The sequence below is a fragment of the Archocentrus centrarchus genome, chromosome 1, assembly GCF_007364275.1.
Source record: "Archocentrus centrarchus isolate MPI-CPG fArcCen1 chromosome 1, fArcCen1, whole genome shotgun sequence".
Classification (NCBI taxonomy): domain Eukaryota; kingdom Metazoa; phylum Chordata; class Actinopteri; order Cichliformes; family Cichlidae; genus Archocentrus; species Archocentrus centrarchus.
In genome coordinates this window covers 28,329,345-28,344,388 of record NC_044346.1, presented here as the reverse complement: position 1 = coordinate 28,344,388, position 15,044 = coordinate 28,329,345, and the positions used below count along the sequence as shown (strand labels likewise).

The 15,044-nt window shown below is 38.2% G+C and overlaps 1 protein-coding gene across 1 annotated transcript in view; it reads right to left on the bottom strand.

Annotated features, from left to right (window-relative positions):
- The window catches only part of LOC115783640 (phospholipid-transporting ATPase ABCA1-like), a 36,448-nt gene extending 23,384 nt beyond the window's left edge, over positions 1-13,064 (bottom strand). The window contains 8 exon segments of the mRNA XM_030734560.1: positions 427-452; positions 455-617; positions 2,386-2,534; positions 6,426-6,544; positions 6,649-6,790; positions 7,561-7,654; positions 8,837-8,945; positions 12,884-13,064. Of these exon segments, the coding sequence (XP_030590420.1) occupies positions 427-452; positions 455-617; positions 2,386-2,534; positions 6,426-6,544; positions 6,649-6,790; positions 7,561-7,654; positions 8,837-8,902 (759 nt within the window). The 5' untranslated portion in view covers positions 8,903-8,945; positions 12,884-13,064.
- Positions 13,065-15,044: the final 1,980 nt, after the last annotated feature.

The window sequence follows — 15,044 nt, the reverse complement described above, 5'->3', positions numbered from 1 at the left end:
TATGAGAGGGGACTGAGGTTATAACTGTAATTCCTCTGTCACTAGTTATTAGCTCACATGCCAATTGTATTTTGTAAACTGAAAAGCGATTTAGGGATTTCTGAATAAATATAGCTTTAGAACTAGTTTTACTATAGCAGTGAGCAACACAGGTCAGTGATGATAACATGTGCGTTCCATTTCAAACAGGAAGGCTGTGTTCCTGGTTTTGGAGCAGTGCACAAGATATCGCATCCTGGTCAAATATGTCAATGTGAAGCAGGAGGATGGTAACTTGATAGTGCTGTACTCTGACAGACTGGTTTCAATTTTGGCTTTTTCTCATCTATTTCCTTGTGTTTTATTTTATGCTAAGAATGCTATGTTGTTAGCATATTACATTTGATGTCAAAATTAAAGCTACAGTTAGTAAAGTCATGGATGAACTCACCTAATGGGCTTTAGGAAGTCCAGTTGGACAGGAAGTGGTTCTGGGCCTTGTTCAGCCAATCACGGAAACTCTTACAGATGATCTCTTGAGTCATGCGGGACACGTGCGGTCTGCATGTGGACAAACTCCTCCAGTGGGTGGTGCTGCAGAGATCTCTGAGATGGAAGCCGAAACCTTTTGTGAGCACCTAAATAGAGGGGGAACCAAAAAAAAAGACAAAACAGGATTCAGGTAACAGAGAATAATGAAAAACACAGGTCAGATAATGTAAGAGGAGATGTTTTTCTGTTAGATTGGTTCTAATGTCAGGTACAATATACACAATGGCTTCAGCCACTATGGATTTGCAAGTGATACTGCATCAAAATGTGGTCAAACTGTCAAACTGTGTTTCAGCAAAGCTTCCTGGGTGCTTGGTATTGGCTCTTGTGAGACTGAGTTATGTAAAAAAACATACAAAAGTGATACATTCCTAAAAGCTGACTTGAGGCAAAACAATGATGCTCCCAGAAAAATATTACTGAGCATTTAGAGGTAAGAAATGTTCTGAATGCCAATGCTGGGGCAAGCCAAAAAACATTGTCAGAAGGCCACTTACTCCAAGTAAAACTCAATTCTCATAAAACTGGTCAAACAAATTATCATGCTCTCTGCTTTCTGAGAGATAAGATTTTAAAAATTGACAAAGATTAAAGGAAACGGTTAAGGGATAGGGAAAAGGCAGCTGCAGCACATTTAAGGCCCCTTTTTCTCACACTGTTGAGATGTGGTGTGTGTGTGTGTGTTGGTGTGTGTGTGTGTGTGTGTGTGTGTGTGTGGGGTGGTGTGTGTGTGTGTGTGTGTGCGTGTTCAGAGAGGAGCTCGTGACTTGTCCTTGACCATTATGCTATGCCATCATATCTATCGGACTACATACTTTACACAGACAGACACACACGCCCCAACTCATACCTTCTAATCTTTTCACTGGGAAAAACACCAGTGCTTACAGCAGTCAGTTTGAGGACTGGAATCATTCTCATTCTATACAACAAAGGACACAGTAACATATGGCAGCATACACTTCTCTTAAATAATGTTCCTCATAACATTCCAACCAAAAGGACATCACCCTCTCTGATCAGTAGGAGAGAGGATGAGATGTGCAGATGGTAAACACGATGCTAGAGTGGGATTTGGTCTGAGCTCGGAGTCTCTGCACGTGAGGAGAAATGTGGGGAAGGGAGGAGTGAAGGGGAGTGGCCATGTGACTTCAGCCCTCCAACTGCTAAGCAAGGATGATGTGATGGCTTAGGTGGGAGCTGTTGTTGGAGTGGGGCTGGGTAGACAGATCGTCAATGTATACGCTAACAGAGTTTGAATAGAGGAGGAAGTGTGGGTGTGTGCATGTTGACCTGATATGGGGGTACTGCGAATTACAGAAATTAAACACAAGCAGAGAATTCAAAGAGAGAAAGATAAAAACAGAAAGAGGAGGACCTGAGTGGAAAAAACAATCAAGTTACTGACTTGAAAAATATATAAGTACATATAAACTCATTCAGACTGTTCCAATTATATTGAGCTAGAGGAAAACAAAACTGACTAAAAGACTAATGGTAAAGGGACCACCTCTTCACCCATCTACCCCTCACCCACTCTGATTTTTTTCTCTCGGGTATTAAGGGCTTAGCTGTGCCACAGCAGAATCCAGTGGCCCAACAGACGATGTGAAGCCAAGGTCATTGGATTTATTCATAAGCACTGTGGCCAGGGGAGTATGATTATCTCATGAAAAAAAAAAGAACAAAACAACCAGTGATAAAAGTATTGGTAGCAGTACTCAGGTCATAAAAGCAACTGTAAAACAAATTTAACCCACTGGTGGATGTAACTGAAGTCAGATAGAAATATTTAAATATATTAATCCATTTCAGCAAGAAGAAAAAAAAAACTAGGAAATTGTAATAATTTACCTTCTCAAGATTAACATCAGCCTCCAATATATGCTTCAGGGCATGACGAGGAAGTGATGCATTGTGATGCAGAAAGTGGGAAAGGGTTTCATCATCACGCAAAAAGTCTTTCAGCTTTGAAATCTAGAAACAGAAACCACTTGATTAAACTTTTTGACTAAAAAAACATTTTCTATTGGTTGATATTAATTCCAAGACAAAAAGCAGATATCCCAGGAGAATTGGATTAAGCAAACTGCTTCAGAAAGCTATAAAATATATCTGAGCACATAACTTCAAGGAGACGATTTACATATTGTCAATCTTCTGACTTACAGCAGAAAACCAATAAAAATTCTCTTAATATTTTACTAATAATACAGATATGTCCAAAAATTAAAATTAAATGGCCCATTCAGTGATTCATTTATACATGACCACCATGTATTGTATTGGAATGATGTAATGTAATGTTCATGTAAATGAATAATGATGACTTTACCCAGAAATACAATGTCTTCTCTGAACTTGTTGTACTTTTCTACATTCCAAAGAAGTCAAACCATTTTGTGGTTACACGCACGCATGCACATGCACATGCACATGCACACACACACACACACACACACACACACACACACACACACACACACACACACACACACACACACACACACACACACACACACTCACAGCACACAGGCACTCTGTTGCTCAGCTGGTACTCAGCCAGGGTTAGTACAGGGCGTTTAACTTTGGTCTAAATATTGTGTCTTTTCCTTCTCTCTAATGATCTTCCTTCCCAATGTTTCCTTCTCTCCTTTCACATAGTGTTCTGCACCCTGGCTAACACTTTAGACCATTTTGACGCCATCCATTTACTAGGTGTGAGTGAAACTACATTAGAATAATCAAATTGCGGCAAAAAACAGGAACTGCTTCTGCAGCTTGCATGCCACCAGAATACACCAGACTGTTGGCGTAACAGTGTTCTTTTGTGGCAACATGACTTGATTCATCAAACTTAACATTTGTTTTTCTGAACAAAAAAGTTTTCTTTTGCCACTTTGCCTGATTACTGCCTGCCTATTCTGTCTTACTCTGCTCTACTGAACTATAAATCAGGATTGCTTGTTTAGAAAACATTTCCCTTCAACCCCTCTCATCTTCCATTCCTTCCCCCTCATCGACAGTAAATCTTTTTCTGCTCTCTGCTTTTCATAACAAGCACAGATGCAAACACACACAAACTCATGCAGTCGGGAAACACTTGTCTCGACTGAACTGAACATCCCCCTGAGAGGAAATGAAAGAGAACAGTGTGTTTCTGTGTGTTTGAGGGCACATGTGTGGTGTCACTCTTTTTTACTGCGTGCATGTCTATGCACCACAGCGTGTGACCTGGTTCTAAGTGTGAGTTTTACATCTACATCTTTAATATTCCTTATTATTTTTTACCTGTCCATATGGACCTGTTCACGTATAACTAATTGTGTGCATTTGCCTGTGTTTGTCTGTGTGTAACCTCAAGTCTCAGCTGGTAACAACCAGGGAGTACTAATGAGGTCTAATCAGAGTCCCAGTAGGAAGGCAAAGCTCCCATGCTGCACTGCATCCAAAGGCCCTTCGGGACACCCCAGCATGGATGGTGCAACTTTGTTGAAATGGAAAGTCTAACAGTACTATGTGTAGTCAGCAAAGGCTCTTGTTTGTGTTTATATGTACATTCTCCATGACTTATCAGGACTAGCAAGATTTTTGAAGTGTTTGTTTGTGTGCATGTTTCCTATGTTGGTGCCAGCTTGATGTGAGGGCGAGCTCCATATTAACACTTGCAAGTCTGTACATGCTCCTGGTGTTGCCTATCTTGCTTGTAATTAAACAGTACTGACTTCACACACCTTAGCAACCATGTCATCACTGGTCAAACTAGTCCAAAACAAGCCCGTCATCTCTGTGAGACCACACATCCCTGAATCTGTCACAAACTCGTCTAACAAACTTAAAGTGAAATTAAGTTGCACAAAGACTTCACTGAAGAAACTTTGAGGACAAAATTAATGCTGGATTGTCTCCGAGTATGTTCATATGTGAGCCCGTTGGTGCTGTAGATCATTCATCATTCACTCGCTTTCCAAGTGTTGTAGACATACTGGGGTGATAGATGATGTTAGGTAATAAGAAACAACTGTAATCACTGAGTCTGCACAAGTTTTTGGGTGTCTCTGCAAACTGTTATGAAGTCTCCATTGCAAAAGGTCAGACTCAAAAGCACCACTCAAACGGAGCCTTTTAAAGCAGTCAGGCAGAGAGGAAGACGGTGAAAGATTTACCATGAAATTCAAATTAAGCTTCACTTCTGTAAAGATGTCATAAGATTTAAAAAAAAAAAAAAAATCAAAACATATTTATCTCATCTATTCTTATTAAGAATGTTTTTAAAAACTTACATTTCTGATGAAGTGTTTCCTTTCATCCATTTGTCTATCACTGTTATTCACACCACACACCACCTTTATCAGTTTAAGTGTTACTGAAGTGACCCCCTTCCCCTTCAGTGCTGAAATATTAACCAACATGTGAGCGGCTCCACTCTCAGCTCTTTGATCCAGGCTGTTATTCTTATAGCATCAGTCTGCAGCAGCACCAGCTCTGTTTGCACTCTTTGGGAACGCACAGCACTGTCTCTGCACTACATCAGTTCATTCCCTTTTGTGGATTAAAAGACAGATACTCAGTGGAATATGGGATTGAGGACTATCAGGCCACTATGCTTTTACAAAGCAATTATGATGAAGTGCACAGATACATAGAAACTGTGTTAAAATGATTTTTTTTTTAAATGAAAATGATAACAAAAAAATGAAGCCCCACGGCCCCCTGTTCACTCGATTTAAAATGTAATGAGGCATAGACAGAAGATAAGATATATCATAAAGACACAAAATAAGAAGAGGATATTACACACCACACAAGTAGACTGAGAGCTGTGCAAACTGAGAATTTTTTTTACAACTAAAAGTTGCCAGAATATTTGACCTCATTTGTTAACAAACCATGCTATGCTTTGTAGGAATCATTGTATAGTGAACTGTACCGCTTGGCTAACAAAAAGGCAGCCAGACTGATTAGACCTCCTTATTTCGCATCAGCAGTTAAAGGAAGTTAGTAGTTACATCCCTCTGTTTAATGCTGTTGTGCGCTGTCCTGAAAAGCTTTTGTTATTAACCTCATTTTTAATCCCGTATTCATGTTTTATTTTTCATTACATCATTACATGTTTTCCCCTTTCTTTTTTGTCCTGTTTTTTTTGTTTTTGTGCACTCTGTTAGTGCAGAATGAGTGCTCCCATCATGCATCCCATAAGTAATGGGTGATGAAAGAAAAAAAAAATCCTGCACTGGTGTGTTTGTGACCTCTAATCAACTGAAGTAAAGTAAATACAAAGTTTGACACACACACCCCCTTCCCTACTTTCAGGTTGTTTTGACCATGTCAGCGCAACAAAGTCATGAACAACATGCTATTTTAAAAAAGATTGCCTTTCCTTGCATAAATCATACTCATATTTAATATAAGTTTTTATGTTGGTAAAACTAAGTATGCAAAATAGATTTTATTTTATCAATGACAGACAGGAAGAAACAACATTTAAGCCGAGACAAAGTACAAAATCTATGTTATGATTATACTGTGATTGTTAGGGTAGTTTCAACTTTTTCTGTCTTGTGCTTCCACCAACAGCACATAATAGCAGAGAAGTGCAACACCCACTAGCTGCCAGGAAGATGGGCCTATGACGTCTGGCAGACTGAGATAAGGAGCCTCTAAGGACTCAGTTGCATAAGCTGGTAAACTGCAAATGTGATCTTGTTAAGTCACTTTATCTAGGTTTAGCATATTTTTGTCAATGTATTGATCTGGAATGACTTATTCTCAATTAACTGTATACTTATTGAGTGGAATATCTCACTGTGCTTCATGACAATTCATCAAGTCATCGGTTAGTTGGTCATTCAAACATTAGAAACACAGGCAACTAATCAAAGGCATGTCCTTACGAGCAGTGTTTTTCTGTAGCTGTCTGAGGGCCCTCAGCAGTCCCTTGTAGCCTTCATAGCTCTTATCATTCTGAGTGTACAGCAGGAGCTTCTTGGCATCAGTGAACAGACGGGAGATTCTGTTGATGTTTAGAGGGAGATGAGAATTGCATGAAACAAACAATTATTTGAATATGTCAGTGGATTGTTAAGTACGAATAAATGTGAAGGCCATGGCACTTACATAGAATCATTAAAATTTCCCACCACCCCAGGACTCTCTCCAGGCGTAGGATTACGGAAGCAGGGGTTGTTGGCGTTACAGATGATGCCCTGTACCCAGGGTAGGGTACCTGCTGAAGGCATGGCCTTGTTTGGGAAGTGACCTAGAAAAACATGCGTACAGATTTATGATATAATTTTATGTAAAAATGTCAGCTTTAGCTAAATGAATTTTCTCTGTCCTAAAACAGAAATTGCAAAAAACCGCTTTAAACATTGTACTGATTCCTACCAGATAGAAAAAGTTTGCAGTAGTGCTGATTTGATCTTTAACAGTGTTTGACCAAACAGATAACAGTTAACTTAACAGGTACAACCACAATTTCCAGAGAAGAACTGGCTATTATACTAAAAAGACTAGAATAGAAAGTAAAGCATGAAAGTTGATATAGGTTTGATTTTTATGGGGTTAACTAGGCTGCAGCTGAATTGTGACATTTGAGTAATATCTGTTACAGCTGGCAGCTTTCCTTTTTGAAAGTGAAAAAAAAAAAACCTTTACAAATACTACTAGCATTTTTCTGAGCTTTCAATCAATGAGTGAAAATCTTATTGACTTTATTGAGGTCAAAGTTGTGAAACCAGATGTGTTGACAGCTGATACTGTAATTCCCTTTTCCAGGAACTAAACAGTCTTATCACATGTTCACTCAGTGGAAGCAAATGTTGACAAATCCAACAGATTCTTCTATGAATAAAACACAAATTCTTTGGACGAGTAAAATATTGATCTAAACCAAATGGTATAAACTTTTCCTAAAAAAAAAAAAAAAAAAAAAAAAGCAATAGAACAATAGTTTAACTGACCATTGATACCCAGTAAACTTTCAACTTTTTAAGAAATTTTTAAGATGATACATTTAACAACACTTACATTCATGTTGCTCATAGGGTGGATAATGGATTCGGACTGAGACCAGGATGAAGAAGATGAATAGAGGCCAGACAATCTCAATCAGAAGCTGGATCTAAGACATAATGGATGACGACAAAGCTTAATCAATGAAAAGAAAGAAGGCCTTACAATCTTATGACTTAAAGTACATGAAAAAAATTCTCATCCCAAAACAATGGTTAATCTCCTTTCTACTTTGGTTTTGTGCATCTGTTTGTGTATTTACAGTTCATCTAAGGTTATTTCTGTTGCTTCAGAAAACAGAAAAATATCAACTGTGCGAGGAAAGGGGCTGTCAGCTGTTGGTCTTCAAACATTAATCCCACCATGACTCTAAAGTAAAGTATATGGGTTAATAAGAGGAGACAGTCAGACTGAGATCTGCTGGATTTAAGGACTGTGGGTTTGTCCATCTGCTCCGTATGGCCTCTGTGCTTCAGCTGCTTCTGACACAGCCTTTAACAGCATGTTAGACATACAATGTGGGGATAAAAACAAAGCCAGCGTCTCAGAAAATGTACTGTATCCCATTGTTAGAAATAATTGGACCGAAAGTCATGCAGCTAAGCTGTTACTTTGAGCAGCATTTTCTACTTGACAAACGACTTAATTGTACACAGACGAGCCTCTCCACATATAAGGGAATACTATTCTACAGTTTGAATTTCATTTACATAACTCTGAGTGTGCAGGCATCAGCTAACACAAGAATAACTGGATAATGATGTGACACGTAAATGTGTCATCAAGCCATCTTCCACTGATTCACAGTAAACAGTAGCACTTTGCTTTTCAAGTGGCTCAGAGGACAACTACACTGACGCCATTGTTGTGGGCTACATATGCAATGCAACAACACTTATAAATAAGCTTCTGCGATGCTTTTATGACTAGGTATGTGGCACTGGAAGATCGCATTCTAAGTAAACCAAGTGAAAAGTGAGACAAAGCATTGCTGGGAAGATTTCATTCCCTGCGACATTAGCACAGCCAACTGAAACTGTTTTTAACAGCATACATAACTGAATACTGCAAGCAATAGTAACTTCAGTGACTTCAGAAATTGTAATAAAAATGAAAGCCAACTGAAAGAAGACAAATAAAAGGTATATGATTTCCTTTGGGCTAAAAACAATTTAACCAAAAAAGAAACAATATCGAATAGGGAATACTTTTTTTTTAGACAAAAAACTAATAAAAAAAACAAACCCAAGTGCAGTATTAATCCATTCAATTGAGATATACTCCTACTTACAGTCTGTCTCCGTCGGTAAGTGAAGTTCTTCCACAGCAGTAAACCCAGTTGAGTGGAGACTGCCATGTTGCCGTCTTCCCAGCCTCACTGAGCACGCTCCTGCTCCTCACTATGAACCCACACAGACACAGAATCAACCACTACAACCACTATACAGAAGCATAAGCACTCATTAATAATAATCTGTGTGACAAATCCACTAAATAAACATAGTCAGCTAACTAATTAGCTAACCCTCTATTGCATGTGGGAAAAGACATGGCTGACAAAAACGTACCACACTGATGCACAAAAATTAGGTAATAAAAAAAAAAAAACAGAACAGAAAGTTGTTACATCAGCAAAACCATGATGATCAAGAACATGTACCATACATGTACCAAATATGGTTATAAACTTCAGCAAATCATGTGACAGTAGGACATGAACAGAAATGTAGCACTTTTACAAAAACAATACACTGAAACAATCATCAGAACTGCAGAAAAATAATAATCGTGACAAAAACATTCACCTATTGAACAAACTGTTTCAATCTGAAATGCAAACCAAGCCAAAAGTATCGCAACACTCGACAAATGATGCCAACTACTGACTGAGGAAGGGCGCTAACTCCTGCAAACTCAGGTCTGCGTCATGTCGCCCCGTCCTGTCCCAAGGTCAGCAAGACTTCATCTGGGACAATGAGTGGTGGGTGGGTGGGTGTAGGGGGGAATTCGTCATGTGGTGCGAGTTGTTAGCAACCAATCCCCTTTTTTTTTTATAAATCACAAAATTCACCATGTTTACACCTTAATATCGCACACAATAGTGTATCTCATTTAAAAGTCAAAATTTTCATGCCGTTCCTATTTATTCCCATGGTTTAAAACAAAATGACCCACTGATTAAATGGAGAGACTTTCAAATGTCATGTGATTGTGGGTGGAAACTTTTCCCTGCCCATTTTTTTTTTAATTCTATTTGCAGATTCAAAAGTCCTCGGATTCTTGCTCAGATGTGTTTTATATAACAAGCTCTAATAAGACCACCTATACACAAAATGTTTTTGAGTTTTTATTTCTGTTTATACCAAGAGGAACTAAACTGTTCTAAAATTCATCCATGTCAGAAATATGGAGCTATTCAGAGTTGCCAAATCTAAATTTGTTATCCTGGTGACCAAAAGCTAAAAATAAAAATTCTTTAAAAAAAAAGTTACAAGTCCCCACTACTCAAGACTGAGACCATTAACTTATTAATTAAGGTAATTGAAATTCATAGCACTTCACATTATTGGCTTTCCTACAGTTAGAAGAGACAAAGTTGTGTGTTTAAATTGCTTATCTACTTTTTTGTATAAATAAAAAGATACTGTAACTCATATATGGGCTCATTCCTGAAATCCCAACATTTCATTGAGCTCAAAAACTACTACCAATAATGTGATTTGATGGTTGCATTGGAGATGAAGTTGGATAATCTTTGGTGGAAGAATCAATGCTGTGCTGTTTATTCCACAGAAGTCCTTTATACAGAATAGAGCTGGCTGGATTTCACAAAAAGCAGGATGACAAAATACCAGTGTGAAGGACAGACTGATGTTGAAATATGAGGTTCTTAACTGATCTGCCTGTTGCTGAAAAAACATTCATCCATTCTCTTTGGTTTTACACCACATTTTCTTTATTTCAAACAAATAACATTTTAGTCACATCTAACCACATTCTCAGGTTCTCGCTGAATGAAACTAATTCATAAGATCGCTGCCAGATTAATGATTTGTGGTATTAGATCATTTTCCTCTCTGTTAATGGGGAAACAGGGAAACTTAGTATCTTAGAATGAAAAGAAAAAAGCAACAAAGTTATTAAAGCTTGGCTAAAAGAGCGATTCAGTTAATATGACCGTCCATCACTTCAAGACCAGTCAGTTGGTTCTATCACACAAATTTTTGATAGCTACTCATAAGTGGCTGCAAATAGTAAATCCACTTCAATGCATTAAATGTCGCAATAAAAACTAACATGAACTTTGAGAACAACAAACAACACTCTGACCCCTGTCCTTTTCAGCTGTACCGGTACATCTGTTTTCGCCATAAGTCACTCAATTAATGGCAGCACTAGTGGCACATACAAATAATGTAAGATACCTGCTACAGATTTGTTGAGATTCCTCACTGGAAAAAAAAAATTCAGCTGTATTAATCTGTTTTTTTTTTTGTTCTTTTTTTAAACACAGCTGGCAAATAATTTCAAAAGCAGAGGAGGTGATTTAACAAGGAACGTGAGGAGAATGCTGAAAACCCCAGACAAAAACATCTTCATCACGAGCTTTATCACAAGCCATAATGAGAACACCATCTTTTTACCACATCAGACACTGCAATGGTGCTGTAGCTGATAGTAGACTATACATACAATTCATGCATTTGATCATTTAGAATACACGTCAAATGGATGTTATTCTTCTTTTCTACTAAATTTGTGGATTTTTCTTTTATCAGTTTTGCCTTTTTACTAGTAGAAATTGTGGGTCTGTAACTGCCTCACGCTGCTTTGCGTGCTTATTGCCAATTAAAAGCCTTAATCTTCATACAGCTTAATTCTATCGATACTTTCTCTAATAATATAACCAGCTCAACGTGATATCCTGATAGATCATTAATGACCAGATCATCCTGGTCTATTGGTATGATTCTGGGATTCGATGTGGCGGTAATGCATCGCATTCGGAGACATGAGGGGTTCTGCTTAGTGATGAGGAGCCCATATGGTGCAGAGCCAATGCGCCTCTAGTGGCAGACACACAAAAAATGCTATTTTTTTTTTTAATACTTGTTTACCATCAATCCTTGCTCACGTGTTATATACTCTCACTCTCGCACACGATTTCCCCCCTCCTGGACTTCATTGTCTTGCTTTTGTAAAACACCTGACAGATCATTCAGAACGACGATGAGTTAAACAAAAAGAGGGTTTTTGCTATTAAGAAATGGAAAATATAAACACATCGCTGTTTTACATGAAAAGAGACACTCAGCTTCCTCAAACCACGAAAAAATCCAAACAAACTAATGCATATGATCATCACGGCACACTTATACATAGATTAAAAAAACATCTGGCCAATAATGTAAGACCGGAGTAAAAAAAAAAGAAGAAAGAAAAACTAATTAAAAGCAGAATATAGTTATTAGCGTAATTAAATAGGCTACCTTTTGCACTGCGGCCAAATGTCAGCGCTATAACAGATCTCAAATCAGCGTCTGACTGCCTGACTTTTGTGCTTCTCTTTCATTGTGCTCCTGAACTGAGGTTACTGTCGGTCATCAGCTTCGCGATGCTGACCAACAGCAGCATCAAGCAAGCCGAAGTGAAGCCAGGAATAAGGTGAACGAGCCTTCAGCATTAAGCTGCAACAAATGAGACGTGGAAATACAAACATATCCATCCAGCCATCTATCCATCCATCCACAGGCTACTAATACACAGACAGCTCCTCTGTTTCCATACAAATTGCTCTGTCGTAGATGTACATTAAGGAATAATGCAAATATTTGTTTTTTTTTACGTCATTTTTTCGTCAAGGTTTATCAAATAAGGAGGTTGCAACAAATTGCCTTTTATTTTTGCTATACCTCAGCGGAAGTCCTGTACTTGACTATGGCTACCTTCACAACACTTTTTTTTCCAACACCTTGTGCACATGCACAACAAAAGAGAGAAAGAAAAACATATTCACTTATTAAAAAAACAACAACAAAGCAACAACAGTACTACCCTAAACATAAAGCGCCTAGTCAGGCACGGTAACGCTACCGTTTAACTCTGCTACGTCAGGATAAAAATCGAGTAATAATTAGCCAATAAAGAGAAGCATTTTTGTTCCAAGAAGAAAACTATGCCCACTGAGAATATTAAGCTGACAATATATAAGTATGAATAGTAACACTATTTTTTTTTTTTTTTCTTTAGCAGAGGCATGCTCACAGTTCTTTGCTAATCCAACAAAGAAACGTGCAATTTTCCATAAAACTCAAAACTGCGCTTCTAACTCACCGACCTTTATCCTGCGCGGTGTTTTATCCACTCCTTCACTTCTCATAAATTGAAATCCCTCGTTCAAAACAAGTTATAAGGGTGAATAAACTGTAGTTGCGGTCCTCCGCTACTCTCTGTATCAGTGTCTGACAAAATGTTTTTTTTTTTCTTGTCCGCCAGGGTTTTATAGCTCAGCTCGATGCGGAGGAGAGCAGAGCAGCAGCAGAGGTAACTAACGGTCACCGTTTGTTGCTGCTCCCATATATGGAAAGCACGTGCGGAGGCAAAACATGTCTTAAAGGGCCAGCGACACCCCAGCGCCTCTGTGCACTGCGCCGCGTTTCAATAACTGGAGGGCTCACGAAAGAAATTCAATTAGCAACAACAACGCTACTTTTAGGCTTGATTAAATTACAGACTATTGTCATTTTTGCAATAATATGTTTTTAAATATTAAAATATAAAAATTTTTTTCCTAGCTGTCTGTCTCGCTCTATATTATGTTTATTAGGCATTTGTAATATAAATAAAATGATTCACGCGACATTGAGTTGTATTTAGGTAGTTTAAAATGGGATTAGAAACACAACACGATCATGATAATGTAGAAGAAAAGCATAAAAATACAGAAAATGTCTGTAAATGTATTGAATTGTAAAGTGGTATTAACAAGAGAGTACCATATTATATGTATGGATATATGTATGTATTAAATTATGCAAATACAATATGTCCATATGTATAGGGCTATGTGACCATAGAACATAGTTTCTATTTCTATTTCAACAGGTCCTATGGCTAAAATAAATAATGGATTTTCAGCCAACAAACTGTCCACGCCATCAGTCTTGTGTCTCCAGCATATCTCTGCAATTAAATGTGTCTTGCCAAACAACGTGCTCTGCATTCTTCTTCCTAAAAAGCATTACTATAGGTGAGTGTGAATATGACTCTCTGACTGTATGTGTGTATTCCACAGATAGACTCCAGCCCTCCGTGACCCTGAACAGAATAAGCAGCTTAGAAAGTGCATAGATGTTAACTTGTCATTGCTTCATTTCTAATGGCTGCTTTCAGCCTTCAAACCTAGACTCAGACCACTGCAGGCTAAGGACAGGAGGTCACGTGGAGTGCTACAGTAATGCAAGTTTACAAAAAACAATGATATGGTTACTTTTTTTTTTTTTTTTCAATTTCTCTTCATGTGAATGTGAAAACACACAAAAACAAAGTCTCACTGATTTGGTTTAATCTTGTAATGGCAGGCTTTTTGCAAAACATCAATAACCAAAGCTTTCAAGAATCAAGAAGAATTATTATAACCTGTGTTGTAATGAGAGGAAGCTTAAAATGCGCACTGTTCTCCACTATCTAATTGCCTGTTCACTGCCTCCAAACCTCTGTCATCCTACTAAGTGTGGTTGAACAGTGACACACTCCTTTAATTGGATAGCTCTACTGCTCAACAAATTCATGTTCAGGAACAAATCTAAGAGCTTTGCATGTCCACACATCTCTGGACAAACGGAACCCACTACTGTAAATATTCAATAACAACATAAAAGTTTCGACTGCTGATAAATCCCCGGGGATAAAGACCAGCGTTCCCCTCCAACACTAATCCTATTTGTTTAGTGGTTAGCCTTTGTTGATGTTTGAGAAGAGCTGCAAGATTGATGCGTGATGCATAGCACAGACTCTTATGTCCAAAGAACATGACAGCCATCTGGTAATGCTAGTCTGATATGTCTTTGATATGCTGCACTGAGTTATGACTAAAGGAACTGGACAATCTATCCAGAGTCTCACTGCCCTTTGTGATCTTGCACATGTCAAACTATTTAGCTGTGTAGGACAGAAGTGTAGGACAAGGTCATTTAGAGGAATTTTCTCCTGCTTGTAGAAGAGGTTCAGTGAATTCTCTCAGCATGGGCTTGAATTAAAATAGTATCTCCAGTCTGTCAGATTCATCTGTTAAAGAATCTCTAGAATTTCCTGTATCAGTGACACAATAACTCATTTATTTATTTGTTTTAACTGAAGACTTTGGGCTAACTAGGTAAAATTCAAACTCCTCGTGGGCGACAGAACTCACCCAGAGGGCTTAGACATCGCAGAGAGTGAAACGTGAAGGCATTCATTTGCATTGAATGCTCTCAAAGTACTTAAAGACAAAATGAAAG